General features: G+C 40.3%; 1 protein-coding gene across 4 annotated transcripts in view; it reads left to right on the top strand.

Annotated features, from left to right (window-relative positions):
- Nucleotides 1-17,517, top strand: part of DNAJC6 (DnaJ heat shock protein family (Hsp40) member C6) — a 56,882-nt gene that overhangs the window by 30,664 nt on the left and 8,701 nt on the right. For 3 of the 4 annotated variants that reach the window (XM_039328953.1, XM_039328950.1, XM_039328951.1), the window contains 10 exons: nt 3,830-3,963; nt 5,637-5,831; nt 7,354-7,471; nt 8,659-8,738; nt 10,214-10,407; nt 10,593-10,673; nt 11,120-11,560; nt 12,646-12,795; nt 14,427-14,498; nt 17,373-17,498. In XM_039328953.1, the coding sequence (XP_039184887.1) occupies nt 3,830-3,963; nt 5,637-5,831; nt 7,354-7,471; nt 8,659-8,738; nt 10,214-10,407; nt 10,593-10,673; nt 11,120-11,560; nt 12,646-12,795; nt 14,427-14,498; nt 17,373-17,498 (1,591 nt within the window). The remainder of the gene's footprint in view (nt 1-3,829; nt 3,964-5,636; nt 5,832-7,353; nt 7,472-8,658; nt 8,739-10,213; nt 10,408-10,592; nt 10,674-11,119; nt 11,561-12,645; nt 12,796-14,426; nt 14,499-17,372; nt 17,499-17,517) is intronic. The other variant, XM_039328952.1, reaches the window with a different exon arrangement.

Below are 17,517 nucleotides of genomic sequence, written 5' to 3' on the forward strand. Positions count from 1 at the left end.
TCTTCTAACTCTGTCATTATTTTCCAAATTTCCCAGCAATCAATAATGCAAATTGGAAGGTTGAAGATTGAGGGCACCATTTGAGAAGTCACATTTGCTTGCCTTGGGTTACTCTTATTTTATGCCTTAATGATACCAGAATTTTCTGAGCAAAGGGTGTCAGAATGAGGGCAACCCAAACCAAAATGATTTTGCAAGCCAACCAAACTTCTCTTTCAGCTTCCTTGTAGAGCACAGAATTTGTTGTTGTTGTTTTGCTTTATGGCTTGACCAGAATATTGAGACTACCCAAACATTAAGGAAATTATGGGTATAATTTAAACTCTGGGGAAGCAAATCAGTAACAATAGTTTGCTTCCTTAAAATACAGTAAAGTAATTTTCATGGGAATTGGATTTTTGAGTATAGGCTTCATAAAACTGTATGCTACTTAGTTCTTCACTTGGCCTGTCAGACTCTGCTCATCCATAAACAAAACTTTTTCTATTCTTTTATACCTGGGTGGCCTTTGTTCGCCAACAACAATGAATATAGGAAGTTACTTTTAGTGGGCCAGCCAAGACCAAGAATAACTTTCAGTTGTCTTCAACCTCTGTACCCCTAAGTGATGTAAATATAGTAAATGTAGAACAATAATGCCTCCTCTAAGATCCCATATGCTTTATTCAGTTTTCTCTGTGGGTCCAAAAAGAGGAATAATATGGGAGCCATCCTTGATTGTTAGCACATCAAACAAGTATCTGATAATCCACATTTCTGCATACAGGTCATTAAAATAATCAGAACAATACATATCTCTTCCTCTGTCATATTCCTGTCATTCCTATTTGCAGACCCCCAATTTCTAATATTTGCTTGTTAGCACCAGCCCATCTTATCAGTATGGCATCTACTTCTAGAATTTATCAAAGCTGATGATGTCCTTAGCAAATGGTTCATTTGGGAGCCATAATAGACACATCAAGCAAGTTAATCCCCTTCTCCACCAACAGAATTTTGACAGCTGGCCACCAGAGTCCACCAAGTTGCAGAGATGATACACCTGACATGCCCTAGAATTGAAGTATTTTTGTCTGGAGATCACCCTCACATTGGCATTGTTGCCTCTTTTAATGGATTCTCCTGATTTCCCCCCAAGCAACTTCAAAGATGTAACTTGCCACCAGAGGTAAGGCTGTTGTTCCAATTGTTGATGACTTTTGGTAACCCATATGAAGACATCCTGTCTCTAGGACACTATTTACCAGATAAATAAATCTGTCTGGAGAGACCTGTTCAATGCTAAGTGGTATAGGAACACTAGTCTACAGATCAACTGTAGTATCAGTGGAATTCCAGATGGTTAATCTGGAGTAAAAGTCCTTACCTTTGTAATTTAATTCATAACACTGCCATTGATTAGATTTCTAGTAATCAGCAGTTTTTCCCAAATACCCCTTTTTTTCTGCCTTCTGCTAAATGATTCATAAATTATTGGTGTCCCAAAATCACAGAGAATGAAGTAAGGCATTTTCTTCCATTTCTTCAAAGGCACAACACGGCAGCAGAATCATGATTCAGAGAGATCCATGTAAGAGAAACAAATTAATCATTATTTCCCTTCAGTAAACAGCTTTTTGTCACTCAAATTTTGGCTAGCTGGGCAGTTTTGAAATTATAATACGAAGAACAGGCAATCATACCTCATTGTCTTTTAGAAAACTATTTTACAGATTTTATAGTAAAGTAGCCATAAATCGGAAGGTGCAAGCAAATTCATTAATAATAAGATGCTAGACAATTTGTATAGAGATGGAATATAGGCAGGTAGGTTTGATTCCTCACCTCAGTATTGCCCACAGAAACTCCAAGGTACAGTTCTGTAACTGATGGGAAGAGGATATTTGTAGCTCAGGATGGAACTGTGGGGTCCTTGGTCTTGCAGAAAACAACCAGCTCAGAGAACACCATGGACCACGTAGTACTGTAATTCTTAAAATGATGACAAAACTTATATTTAACCACTAAAGAACATCTTACTAAAAGTTTATTCCCTCAAGGCAAACTCTCATGCATAAAAATTAGCCAGAACTCTATCAGAATAGTGAGCATATGTCTATCATGTTCCATCTTTATTTAAATATTTTATCCCACCATTCAAAAAAAATTGCACTCAATTATATTCTATACCACAGGCACAACCCTCCATATTTATCTTTCCATAACAAAGGTAAACAATGGCAAACTGCATATATCCTACTAAACCATAATGCTATCTTTATCATGGCTCATAAAGTGTGGTTTGTGATTTAATGTGATGCTTGAGTGTAATCAAGGCATCATCTTTCACGGGTCCATGGAACTTATTTTATCTTTATTTTGCTTGGAACTCTCACAAGTCCTTAAAAAGCTCTGTTTGTTTAGCAGATTTATATAACCACCCATCCACCTAAGAAACACATCTAGGAGGTAAACAGAAATAAAATAACCAGCTGTACAGATCCACTAAAAATAAAATGGGTCGAGACTCCTAAAAATTATATTGTCAACTCATCAAACAAATCACATAAACAACAGAATTCCAACACCAACAACTTTCTGAGCCCAGTGCTAGATGGAAGAACCAGGTCTTTACATCCATCCAGGAAGCCAACAGTGTTGGCCAATAGATTGGATGAAGACAGAGCACTCAAGATCTTTATTTATCTTATAAGATTCTTCACTTCTTCACACTGTCACTTTGGTTATTTTATTTTCTCCTTCTGTCCTAACTCTATATCAGCAATGCAGCTGAAGACATGCATTGCCTCAGTATGTAAGGGACAACTCCTCTTTACATTTTGTCGAGTTGCTGCTTACTTTATTGGGGAGAAGCCACATATCCAGCCTTTTCTGCATATGGCTTCCATGTAAATTATATACTTATGAAATTCGGATGCCCTCCAAATGTTTTTAATTACCAACATTATAATCTCTCACAATTGACTATGAAACATGGAAATCAAGAATGTTGTAATCTAACATTTGAAGGCCATAAAGTTGTCTATTTATCAGGCTTCTCTGAAGATCAAAGATTTTTGGAAAGGAATGTTACAGAATTATCTTCTTAATAGCGATATTGGATTACTCTGATTACATACCACAGCTGGAAGCTTTTCTCTAGCAAACTGATTATCTAAGCACTGGACACTTACTGTCTATAATTTGAATGCTTCTGGTTTGTTGTGACAGACACACTCTAAGTACACTTGAACCAATGATGACTCACTTCTGGCATAGCTGGGAAGCATAGGTAGGACGCTGTTTTCTTCCTCTGCACTCTGGATTACAATAGAACAAATCAGAGAAGAATTCTACCCCGTTTGTTCTTCATCTTCTATTTGATGGACTTGCTTTGTCGTAGTCTGTCTTCATCTGAGCCACAGTGCCAAGTATAAAAATAACTGTATCTCACACAATCCCTTTCTAGTTTTTAACCCACTGTTGGATGTTTCCATCACACTACACTAGAAGGAATTTTCACCGTCATTGTCCAATGGCCTTTCTTTTGCATAGGAAGCACTTGTGTAATTTTCTTCTTTTTACACTTTTTAAAAAACATCCAAAGTCAAATGTTTGTTTTCTGTTTCATCCACGTAATCCTGTGAACATTTTTTTCAGAGGGAAGCATCTCAAGAGTTTCTGTGGAGCTTCTGCTTTAGTTTTAGTTTCAAAGCAGCATTGAACAAATCTTGTTTATAAAAAATTGTTTTAACAAAATTTAACAGATTTTGTTTAACAAAAAAAAAAAACATGGCTCATTTGAAAGGTGAAATTTTCCTGATGGAGGGCCTTGTATTTTGTCTGACAGGATGGTCGTGTGGCGTCAGCAGTCTTGGTCAGTGCAATGTTCTGTTTCTGTCATCTCTTCTCTAATCCAACTTCTGCTGTTCAATTGCTAAATTCAAAGAGACCTGGAGTAGTACTCTGGCCGTCCCACAGAAGGTATAGTAAATGTGTTTTAAATCATGTGCAATGTAAATTATATCAGGTGATACTAATTCACTTAGCAATAGCAATAGCACTTAGACTTATATACCGCTTCACCGTGCTTTACAGCCCTCTCTAAGCGTTTTACAGAGTTAACATATTTCCCCCAATAATCTGGGTCCTCATTTTAATGACCTCAGAAGATGGAAGGCTGAGTCAACCTTGAGCTGATGAAAATTGAACTGATGGCCATCAGCAGAATTAGCCTGCATTGCTGCATTCCAATTACTGTGCCACTCTTAGTTCCTGGATCCAGATTTTAGTCAATCTCATCCCTCTTTAACATCAGCAGTTACCTTTATTTTTGTTACTTGGAGACAATGTTGACTCCTAGTGACTACCTGGACAAGTCCCTGCAGTTTTCATGGCAAGATTTTTTGTCACTGCCTTTTCCCAGGGTTGAGATAGAGCAGCGTTTCTCAACCTTGACAATTTTAAGGCATGTGGACTTCAACTCCCAGAATTCCACAGCCAGCAATGCTGGCTGTGGAATTCTGGGAGTTGAAGTCCACATGCCTTAAAATTGTCAAGGTTGAGAAACACTGAGATAGAGAGTGACTAGTACCCGGTCATCCATTTGGCTTTGTGCCTAATGCAAGACTAGAACTCATAGTCTCCTGGTTTCTAACTTGGTGCCTTAACTCCTATACCAAACTGGCTCTCTAACACCTTCCTAACTGCACTCAAATGAATGGGAATAGTATTATCAAATTTGGCTGCGCAGCTGAAGCTTGGCAAGTGTTTTAAAAAGATTTTCAATGATAGTGTCAAGCATTCAATGTTATTGAAGGTTTCACACTTCTCATTTTCTACAGCTGCATTCTCAAACGTATATCGAGAGAGTCCTGTTCAAGAATCTTCAGTTATTCCAAAAGAATATAAATATATGGGTTTAGACAGGAAGCCATCACTTTTTCAAAAGTAGAAAAATGTGTATTCAGACAGAAACGTCTAGATCAGACTTCCTCGGCCTGGTCCTATCTTCCCAAGTAGGAAATTATACTACAACACACATGGGATGGGAAGTTATACTACAACACACATCGGGTGGGAAGTTATACTACAACACACATGGGGTGGGAAGTTATACTACAACACACATGGGGTGGGATGGGGAGAGTAACGTTTGGAAAACAGGTTAAATTCTATAGCAAGGCTGAGCATGGGCCACATGCAACTTATTTTGGGACCTGCGCTCTTCTAAGAAATCTGCTACTAGCTGGCTGATCGGTAGCTGGCAACACAAATAGTTAGAAGGGAAGCCTAATGCTTTCCAGAAAAGCAGTAGGAAAGTGGAGTCTAAGCAGCAAATGTTTGCTACTTTTCTATATTAAGTACTCATTCTCTTATCTTAAGGGTGAGGCGAGCTTGCTTCTGTAGCTTTCTAGGCAAATGTATCAAATCTATATTATTTGTTTTCTTCCTTGATTAACTCAGGATTTTTCATTGAATTTGCTCTCTTGACACTATTTAATTTTGGCAAGCATCTATTAAAAATTAAGTTCTCTTGTCAGTAGGATATGCTGTTGAAAATCTTCATTATGATAATGAACCAAGTTCCCTGTGAAGCCAAAAAACACAAGCAGTAATACATGTAGATTTTTTCTGAATTCCCTTTTTCACTGCAGGTATTTAGGATATATTTGTGATCTAATAGCAGACAAGCCTGTCCAGCCTCACTGCAAACCTTTAACCATCAAATCAGTCCTTCTCAGCCCAGTGCCCTGTTTCAACAAGCAGAGAAATGGCTGCCGACCTTTCTGTGACATCCTTATCGGAGAAACTAGAATATTTACAACATCACAGGAGTATGAAAGAATGAAGTAAGTTCCTCTCTGTTGACTGGGCAGATAAAAATCCCACTTTGGTTGTTTGATATGTATTTACCTATGGTAGCACAGGTGAGCTAATTCATGATCTAGGCATCCTGGCTTTCAATCAATTATGATCGATGTTGATTGGATCTCAGCAGCCATTGCCTTCTTCAGGGAGATAGAAATCTCAATTGGCTGAAGTTTTCATACCTTTGAAGGATATCCGATATCAGTGACGGTGAACCTTTTAGAGACCGAGTGCCCAAACCGAAACCCAAAACTCACTTATATATCGCAAAATGCCAGGGCTGCATTAGCATTGTGGCGCCCTCAGGGGGGGGGGGGCAGGGAGGCACCTCTGAGTGCTGCCTCTGGCACACAAAAACCAGGAGTGCAAAAATGGACCACTGTGCTGCAAGGCACAAAATGGCCGCCGCCGCACTGCAGGGTGCAGATACAAGGCACTGTACCATGTAAGAATGGGGCAGGGCTAGTGAGTATCACGCAGGCACTAGCTCTGCCTCATTTGCAGCACATGCGTGCTTGTGCCCCCATGCGCAGATGCATGCATGTAAAATGCTTTTCCCTCCCTTTTTCTTCCAGTCCAACAATCAACAATGGTTGGTGACCTCTGCTCTACCACCTCTACTCAAGCTTGCTAGTCGGCCGCTTCGCCTCCTTTGTGCTGGGTGGGGCTCTTGCTCTGGGTGGCAGCGGTGGCCTAATGGACCTGCTGCTGGCGGCTTGGTGCGCGTGCCAACAGAGAGGGCTCTGAGTGCCACCTCTGGCATGCGTGCCACCACTGTCCTACATTCATCCGTCCATATGCACCTTCCTTCAGACTGACATCAATTAGCCAACCCTTTCATGCATTTATTATACATGGATTCCGTATATTTGATGATATTTTGTCTTCCTCTGAAGTTTTGCTTTTGCTTCTGAACAACTTGAATGTCACACATCCTCTGCTAATGGTATTTCAGTATACAACAACGTTTGACCATAAACAGCTTACATGTAGTGAAAATTTTATGAGTTGTATAGAATCTACTATATGAACAGTTGTCTGTATAATCCAGTGGTTCTCAACCTGTGGGTCGGGACCCCATTTGGGGTCAAATGACCATTTCACGGGGGTCGCCAAACCACGCTGTCCGCCATTTTTTTCCCTTTTCCCTAGCTGTCCTACTCCCTCTTATTGGTGGCCACACCCACTTGGGGGTCACCACAACATGGGGAACTGTATTATGGGGTCACAGCATTAGAAAGGTTGAGAACCACTGGTATAATCTATGAATTGAACAGTTTTTGAGAACAGCCAAATCATTACATTTAGAAGTCAGAATAAAAATAAATAATATTTTTTATTTTAATCCCCGCATTGAGCTTTTTGACTCCACCCAACTCAACTACAATGAACTGCAGTGTTCAACTTCTGGGTTATAATTCTTTATTCACTGTGAATTCTGTGTTTTGATTCCTCATGAATACCACTTTAGACAGAATGTTTTGCTTGCTTTTTTTCCCTTAGGGAATTCCGTGTTCAAGAAGGAAAAGTTGTTATTCCACTAGGAGTCACTGTCCATGGTGATGTAGTTGTTTCTGTCTACCATATGCGATCAACCATTGGGGGACGGCTTCAAGCTAAAGTATGACTTGATGTATATTTTAAATGCAAGGTTAAACATTAAGGAATATTAGCTGATCCAAAATATTTTACTATTGTGCTATAAAAATTGGATTTAAGCATATTACTCAGAAAGACAGTTTGTTAGAGTAATGAGTCAAATGTAAGGATATGGAAAAGCAAATTTAGAAAAGTTATGATGTTTCTTACTGAAAACTCTTTGGTGCCTGAAGGAAAAAAAATTGCTCTGATAATGTTGCTGAAATATTATGTTCATACCAGTACTTGATGTCAGCAAATAGAAAATGAACAGATTCATTCATTACCATGGTGGCTGCAAAGCAACACACATCCCGCATATAACAAGGGTTGTGTCAAGGATAATATGAAAAATACTGCTTCCACAACCAGTCCAGCCCCGGATCAACCATTAAGCAAAACAAGAATGTGCTTTTGGCACTACAGAGTGTTTCCCTTTAGCTATCATGCCCTTAACACGTTCACTGCCAAACTCAACTTTAGTATTCCTCTGTTATTGGGCCAGCCGTCAGTCAAGCAATGGAAAGCCAAGGGACACTGTTGTGGGGTTGTGTTTAATGCATCAAATGGTCTTAATCCAGCCCTGAAGCAGTCAGAAAAATCCAGTGATTTCTGCCCTAGTTAGGTTCCTGCCTGTTCTTAGAAAACAGTTAGTGAGGTGCTTTGATTCTAAGTTTGGGGAGAGTGACTAGCCCAAAGTCACTTGATCAACTTTCATGCCTAAGGCAAGATTAGAATGCACAGTTTCTAGCCAGGTGCCTTAATAACTAGAGCAAATTATCTCCCTAGACCAGGGGTCCCCAACCCCTGGGCTGCGGCCCACTATCAGGCCGTGAGCTGTTTGGAACCGAGCATCTCCAATTGTACAAGCAGCAGGCAAATGCACATGCACACATCCCCACTTGCACAAGCAGCGGGTGATCAATGTGTGTGCATGCTCCATTTGTGCTTGCACGGAACCATCCCCTCTCCCCCTCCCATCTGGTCTGCAAAGCTGGAAAGGTTGGGGAACTCTTCTCTAGACCAAATTTTTATTTCTTCATTGCTTCAATATTTTTTTGATTTGTTTTAATGCCTAGAGTAATAAAATTGAATCCTTCCATAATATGCACCTGAAATTTGCTATTGTTTTCTTTAATTTTAAAATTATGTATTTAACATTTCTTACAGATGACAAACACACAAATGTTCCAGATTCAGTTTCACAGTGGATTCGTACCTCTGGAATCAACAACGTTAAAGTTTACTAAGTAAGTATCCTGAGAACATTGAACTGCATATAGGAGGATATTATGAGGTCTTCTTGTAAGAAGCATCTCAAAAAGCTAACAAGTGGAAACTGTAGATTTGATTTATTCAAGAAATATTAACTCACCTCCAAAACAGGAATATTTCAAATTAGGTAACAGAATATAATTCCATAAGAATAATTCCAATGCTTTAGCAAAGTAAATTCAGCTGCAAAAAGTGAGTAAAACATTTCAACATATCAAATCTAATTTTTAATAAATCAAATTAAGCACAGGCAGATTCTAACAAACTCACAGTATAACTATTGCAAAGTTTAGACCACATGGGAATTTAAAATTAATTTCAACTTATTCTTCTGCATCAGGCTTGGGTATCCTATTCATGTAATATGTGAGCAGCGAGCAAGGCCAATCAATGTTCATTGCTAAGAAGTCTGCAAACCAGCTTCTATATAGAGATGAATATAGGTAATTAGAGAAGCCAACAGTGCTAACTTGGCCAGAGAATTCTACTTTAGTCATTTCAGCTGCACTAATAACTCTATTTCTCTTTTCTGTTAGCTGAAGAAGTCAGTCAATGCTCAGGAAATAGTAATTGAGTTGTAGTAGCAGAGGTGTTGAGAAGGCTACGAGGATCATAACTACTTCTGTGAATGCTTAGGTCGGGTCACAGATTTCTGTAAAACTATCTCGTGCGGAATTAGATTTTCACCAAAGAAAACATTAAATGTGAACGAACCTTTTTATCTGCTCTCAAAGGAACTGTATACAGTTAGTCCTCGGCTTACAATCACAACTGAGCCCCAAATTTTTGTAGTTCAGTGAAATGTGTGTTAAGTGAATTTTACCCCATTTGACGACCTTTTGTACCACAGTTCTTAAGTGAGTCACTGCAGTTATTAAGTTAGTGACACGATTGTTAAGCGATTCTGGCTTCCCCATTGGCTTTGCTTGTAAGAAAGTCGTGAAAGGTGATCGCGTGACCCCCAACCACTGCAACGTCATAAATATGACTCAGTTGACAAGCATCTGCATTTTGATCACATGACTGTGGGGGTATCGCAATAGCCATAAGGGTGAAAAACAGTCATGTGTCACATTTTTCAGTGCTCTTGTAACTTTGAATGGTCACTAAATGAACTGTCGTAAGTCAAGGACCACCCGTGTATCTTTTCCTTCAGGTATCTATGAAATGTTTTCTGTATTTATTCATTTGGAGTCTGGGAATACATTAAGTCCAAAATACCCTTCTCTGTTTCCGATGCAAAATGTATTCCAACGTCCAGATACTTAAAGCTTAACTAAATTTTTATTAGGAAGTTCTATTGGACTTCTTACTACCACGTAACACTAGCAGTTTGTTTAAAAAGAATTCATCCTATGGCATAAGTAATTGTCATTACTACATTCAGGCTCAAAATACGATTGAACAGGTGATCTTCAAACCGTTTCTTTGATTTAATTTGAATCTTTAGGCCTGAGCTGGATGCATGTGATTCCCCAGAAAAATATCCCCAACTCTTCCATGTCATTGTGGAGATAGAAGTAGACTCCACTGATAGGCAAACTGACTTAACTCCTCCATGGGAGAATTTCACCACAAAAGACATCAACCCCAGCATTCTTTTCTCATCGCCTCAGGAACATCAAGACACCCTTGCTCTGGCAGGTAAGGAAGGCATTCGTTTTATCTGGGGGAATAATCCCCAGCCCACATAGATGACGAGTTCCACTTCATAAAATCCCCAGTCAGCATGGCCAAAGACTGGAGATTTCAGCTTTCATGAAAGTATCAAGCTTGGCTATTTTAAATTCACTCATCTTTGATTTATCTGGACTCCTTTTACATTATAGGTAGAAGTTCTGTAGATGCAGTGCAAGATAACCTAAAGAATGTTGGCCAGGGTGCATTCTTGTCATCACTCAGCTGGCAAGGTAGATACGATTTCTCCTCAAGTCCCCTACCTTTCAGAAGTCGCAGTTGATTTATTAGTTTCCTTCCCTCCTCCTCCATCTTGCTGCCTCTTTTCAGGGACGTCATATATACTACGCCATAGTCCACAGGCATTCTTTAATTTAGACAAAATACCTGCATGTGCATGGGATTCAGTTGAAATTTTTAAGACACAGCCAGATTTATTCTTGCTATTTGCACACAGCAATGTATGGCCGGAATGCAAACACCATACATTAATTTATGTTTTGGATATTCTTTGTGCGTTGAGAATTAAACACTGTGACTTGGATTAAGCATAACTCAATTGTCATTGTTGGTATCATCTGCTTTCACGTGCGGCTGTTTTACCCCCAGGGATTATTTTTTTCTGCCATAGGAGAATCGCAAAGTTGCTAGCTGACATTAAGCTGTTTTTACTACTTAGATCAAAAGGCAGAACGGGCCAGTTCTCATCCCAGCTCTGAGGACAGGGCAGCACTGGTCCATGAAGAAAGCGAGCAATCCGATGAGGAACTCTTATCCCTCTCCAGCCAGCACAGCGGCACCAGCACGGACAAAATCCACGGCACTTCAAAGCACAGCAAAAAGCAGCCAGAGCAGCCAGGCCCACCTCCACAAGAGGACGTAGATCTTCTAGGTTTGGACGGTACTTCTATGAACTATCCAGCGGCCCCCACTGCACCACCATCTAACTCAGACTTGCTGAGTGACCTTTTTGGGGTTGGAAATTCTGGAGGATTAAACCAAGGTGGTCAGGGAGCTGCTGAAGATGTCTTTCAGATGGGTGGAGCTGGTTCGGCACAGTCAACTCCACGGCGGCCTGCAACTTCAGCATCCCCATCGTTGTCCCCAAGAATAGGAGAAGGTAAAAAAAATCTTCACCACAACATTGCTTTGCAAAGGAATTCACTTTAAGCAATGGATGCTAAACAAGAGTTGTGTCATGAAAAAGAGTTGTGTCTTCCTTTGGATTCATAAATTACTCTTCGTGATTGTTAGTTCGTACAGCTACTAACTTTTATGTTTTAAGACATGTGGATAGAAGGTTTATTTATTTTTAATCACTTCTCAGAACTCAGATGTAAGTGCCTCCATTTAGTGCTGGACAATTTCTCCCATTTGCCAGCAGTTTCTTCACTCCCTCTATTTTATGCTACTTAGGAAAATCTGGATTTTTTTGCAGGATAGGCATAGTATTGCACTGGGAGATAAGAGAATGGGAGAGTTTCCTTGTGTGAATTTTCAATCCTTTCTAGCCTCGTTGTATATTTTAAGAGAGAGACTGTGAATATGTGCAATATAAGATCCAGTTCAGAACCATACATTTTGTTGTTCTGATCCCAAGAAGTAATCATTTAACAGGAGGAGGATGGCTAGGAGAGAATCAGGATGACAAGATGAAAAAAAATCCATCTTTAACAAGGAATGCTTAATTAGGTTCTTTTTGATTTTATCTATTGCTATTCTGGTCACTTGCTTTTTGAAAAGAATTGTGAATTCTGTTAACTAGACGTAATGCTAGCCAGCTATTATTTACCTGGTTTCTTTCTCTAGCTTGATTGTATACTATACGCCAATGGAGCAGGATATGTTATGACACCTATTGGCATATCCTGTGCCCTTGCACATGTAATCATTTACCTATGCAATCTGAATTGCCTATTTATAATGTGACAACAGGCATTCTTGATAAGTATTTGCTGAAAGTTGTGTGTCGTCTATCATCACCACAGCATGGGTCCACTGTTGTTTTTCGCAACCTAATGGCTACTGTGATCTCCTTCTTCATGTTTACATTAAATTAAAAGAATTGTGACATTTGCTTTGGCAATGGTTCACCTTAATGACACAGTTTATGTAAAGTTAAGAATAATTTCTTTAAAATATAAGTATATTGCCCAGTATTGGAATAGAAGGAGAAGCATGTTCTTAGAACTATTTTTTTTCCAGCAACTGCCTTTGACCCATTTGGGGGTAGTCCTAAGAAACCTGTCCCAGATCTTTTAGGCTCTTTCCTTTCCTCAAATGCCAAAAATGATCCTTTTCTTCAAGCAACAAGGAGTCCTTCACCTACAGTGCAAGGGGATCCTTTTAGCATGGGTATGATGTCTTCTTTTATTTTTGAATTATGACAAAAATGATTAATGGTACCAACCTTTTCCCTCTTGAAATGTGGGTCGTTTGCAAACAGAAGAAATGAAATGCTTTATTTTTCAATTTCTTTAAATGGTGCTGTGAACAGCATCTGTTCACAAATGAAGGCGAATATATGTGTCCCAGGATAATATTGCAGGATCCAATCTGGGTTGGTCATCGGGACCAGAAGTTTAGTTTTCCAAGCTTTTGGACGCATGCTGGAGCCCATCCTGAGGGAACTTCTCTCTCTGGTGACTGACCCATATTGGATCCTTCTGTATCTGTACAGCAGTAAAATATCCATGTTCATTTCATTAAGAATAATAAACCATAGAATTCAAGTTGTTGGCAAGTGAAGCAGCAGAACATTGGATGGTTATTAGTAAGCATTTTGGGGAAACTCTCATATTTTTTTAAAAAATGTGAATAAGACTGTAATTTTATTTGTAAAAAAATGTGGAATCTGTTCATCGTCAGTGATCCAGCTCAACCTTAGCAAACACTTCCCAGACGCTCGAAATGGCATGGCTGCATGAGGAAATTATTGCTTACATTTAAGTCATTGATGTCTTCTGTTAACATGAAGTAGAAGCCTGTTTCATACACACTGTATCAAGTGTTTATTTTCCAATCTTTCCGTGGCTGAAGCAATATTTTGCCTTCTGCTTTTCACCCAATGTCACGGAAAAAAATCTATCTGGTGACTAATAATCCATTGGCATTATTAGCTGGTCATTGGCACAACTGATATTTCTGTGTTGAGAACTCCAGTTCAAACACAAGCCCTCTTTGATAATTGACCTTGCCAATATTTCAGAATGAGGTTATGCACACCTGATCCCCTCCAGGGTTTGTACTAGACTATCATAGCAAGGGCATCCACAGTTAAGGACAAAGAAAGAATTAAAAAAATAAAAATCTAAAATGTCTAAGGTCCAAAAATACCTGGACACAATAGTCAACACAGCCAATATTTTGGGAATTGTGTCCCCTCAAATGTTATTGCAGAACAATTTTGTCCATCCTCCTACTTTATACAATTGGGAAGATGCAAAAATGGTTGAAGGAGACAATGCTTTCTTCTGAGTAAATAAGTAGAATTTTAGCCTTCATGCATTCTAAGAAATAAATAAGTTGCTGGAGGCTAACACTTTGCTTTGCAGCATTGAAGTTTGTATTTTTTTTTTAAAAGTGATATGGAATTGGGAACATACTAGTGCACTGATATCCATTAGGAACCTATTGGCTACCTGTGGTTTAAGCATTTTTAATAGGCATTGTTGCATGACAGTCTTAGGGGTTGCTTGACAACTTCTTACTAGGTAAAGTTAATGAACCTGAATTTTCTAGATGACAAAAAGCATGCATGTTGATTTTCTGAAAATGAATGTAGAACATTTTAGGTATTCCATTTCTGCTGAAATTAGTACTCACAAGCTATTTATTTTGAAAAAACTGCACATATATTTTACTTAACGAGAAGATATGGTGAATTTCCCAGAAACAATGTGATAAAAGCTAAAAACAAATGCACGGATAACTTTTTATAGCACTATTTAAAAAATATTGCTAAATGGCAATATTTATCTTTTAAGGTTCTTCCAGTACACCCACTGTTTCCATTGAGCCAGATGTTTCAGGAGACTGGGAATGGCCTAGTAAATCAGGTTTGTCTGAAACTAATATATAATATGTTTAAAATGATTTATAGCAATAGCACTTAGTGCTTTGCAGCCCTCTCTAAGTGGTTTACAGAGCCAGCATATTGCCCCCAACAATCTGGGTCCTCCTTTAACCGAAGGAAGGATGGAAGGCTGAGTCCACCTTGAGCCAGTTAGACTAATATTTAACATGTTTAAGATGATTTATGTGAAAGGTGTTCACCTAGGAACTGTGACATTCATCATCGGTTTCTAAGTAGTTATTTGTTTGTAAGATATATATTTCACCTTCCCTTCAAGAGCTCAAAATGACATAGTACATAGCACTATTTGGGGGGGAGGGTGCCTTCAAATTTGTATTGATTCCTGGTGATTGCCAGGACCAGTCATTGTATTTTGCTTTGCAAGATTTTTGGAAGTATTTTGCCATTGCTTTCATCCTAGAGAGAGAAAGACTGGCCTAAGATCACACAACTGTTTTCATGCCTAAGGCAGGATTAGAACTTATTGTCTCCTGCTTCTTAGCCTGGTGCCTTCACCACCTACACCAACTGTAGGATGAATTTGAGTCGGTGACCGCTGAGGATGTTGACAGAGTGGTGGGAGTGATGAGCGCCTCCACTTGTTTATTGGACCCGTGTCCTTCCTGGTTGGTCTCGGCCGCCAAGGAGGTGACACGAGGCTGGCTCCAGGTGTTGATTAACGCTTCGTTGAGGGAGGGGTCTTTCCCGCAACCCTTGAAGGAAGCGGTTGTGAGGCCCCTTCTCAAGAAGCCTACCCTGGACTCAGCTGATTTAAATAACTTCCGTCCAGTCTCCAATCTCCCCTTTTTGGGGAAGGTTGTAGAGAGAGTGGTGGCGCTCCAGCTCCGACGGTCTCTGGATGAAGCGGATTAACTAGACCCTTTTCAATCTGGCTTCAGGCCCAGCTTCAGCACAGAAACTGCTTTGGTCGCACTGATGGATGATCTCTGGCGGGCCCGAGACAGGGGTTATTCCTCTGTCTTGGTGCTACTTGACCTCTCAGCGGCTTTTGATACCATCGATCATGGTATCCTTTTGTGACGACTTGGAGGGGTGGGAGTGGGAGGCACCGTTCTACCGTGGTTCTCCTCCTACCTCTCTGGCCGGTCGCAATCGGTACTGGTGGGGGGGCAGAGGTCAACTCCGAGGCCCCTTGAATGCGGGGTGCCGCAGGGGTCGGTCCTCTCCCCCCTCCTATTTAACATTTACATGAAGCCGCTGGGTGAGATCATCAGACAGCACGGGGTGAGGTTTCATCAGTATGCTGATGATACCCAGCTATATATCTCTTCCCCGAGCTCTCTCAGTGAAGCGGCTGATGTGATGGGCCGTTGCCTTGAAGCCGTGAGGGTCTGGATGGGGGTTAACAGACTCAGGCTCAATCCTGACAAGACCGAGTGGCTTTGGATGTTGCCTCCCAAGGATCATGTTAACTGTCCAGTGTTGACTCTAGCAGGGGAAAATATACCCCCTTCGGAGCGGGTTCGCAACTTGGGTGTCCTCCTTGATCCACAGCTGAAATTGGAACATCATTTGATGGCTGTGGCTGGGAGGACCTTTGCACAAGTTCGTCTGTTGCACCAGTTGCGACCCTATCTGGACCGGGAGGCTCTCCTTACAGTCACTCATGCCCTTGTCACCTCACGCCTGGACTATTGCAATGCGCTCTACATGGGGCTACCCTTGAAAAGTATTCGGAGACTACAGTTGGTCCAGAATGCAGCCGCGCGAGTGATAGCGGGTGTTCTTCGGTACTCCCCCCCGTTACACCTATCCTCCGTGAGCTGCACTGGTTGCCTATTGGTCTCCGGGTCCAATTCAAGGTGTTGGTTATTACCTTTAAAGCTCTATATGGCTCAGGGCCAGGCTATTTGCGAGACCGCCTACTACCTCATAGTTCCCTTCGTCCGGTTAGATCCCACAGGCTGGGCCTCCTTCAGGTCCCGTCGGCCAAGCAGTGCCATTTGGCGGGGCTGCGGGGGAGGGCTTTCTCTGTGATGGCGCCCACGTCTTGGAACCAGCTCCCCCCGGAGATTAGGACCGCTCCCACCCTGTTGGTTTTCCGCAAGCTGCTTAAGACCTGGCTTTTCCGGCAGGCCTGGGGTTTATAAAATCTGACCCCTGGATGAATGTTACTGTATTGTTTGTCTTGTTAAGTTATATTGTGTTTTTATTGTTAGCCGCCCGGAGTCCTGCGGGAGTGGGGCGGTTTATAAAGTTTAATAAATAAATAAATAAATAAACTGACTCTCTCTAAATGAAGTGACAGTTAGATTCCTATCAGGAATATAAGAGGGGATCAGCCTCCATCAATTGTTACTTAAGTTTTGAAAATATGCTTGTTCAATAGACACAACACATTTAACTTTAAATGTTGAACAAGAATTCTGCCCAAAGGTGTTACAGAAGTCCTCATGAAATATAAAAATATTACATCCAGAAAAGTATTGATGTATTACAGAGATTTTACAAAAGCATGTGTACTGTAAGTTATACATGCTGTTATTTATATTTATCTAGTTGTCAAAAGCCTTTTTATAGTACATGAGCCAAGTTAACTTCTTTATTCTGTTTACTTAATAGCATAATTTAATGAAAAAATAATCTAGATATTATTTTTTCTACTCTAGTTTGTCAAAGGTTATTTGGTGCTTGTTGAGACTTGTTCAGCACTGTTGTTTGAATATATCTTCAACACAGACCTCGTAGAAAGACATATTCTCAATTCTATTAATGATATGCTTTGCTTATATTGAGCTAACCAACTAGTTTATGCAGTTGGGTTGTGCTACTTTTAGCCCTGAGATCATTCAATTATATTTTATAAACTTGCTTTTTCTCTTCTTACGTCATCTAGGTATGGTGAGCAAATCAACTGCTTCCAGCCCTACAGGATCAGTGCACAACACCCCTACACATCAAGCCAAACCACAAACTCTGGATCCTTTTGCTGACTTGGGAGCTCTTGGTGCAAATCTAGCAGGTTGACTAATGATTGCATG

Source organism: Crotalus tigris, unplaced genomic scaffold, assembly GCF_016545835.1.
Source record: "Crotalus tigris isolate CLP2741 ecotype Arizona unplaced genomic scaffold, ASM1654583v1 scf7180000024385.1074895, whole genome shotgun sequence".
Classification (NCBI taxonomy): Eukaryota; Metazoa; Chordata; class Lepidosauria; order Squamata; family Viperidae; genus Crotalus; species Crotalus tigris.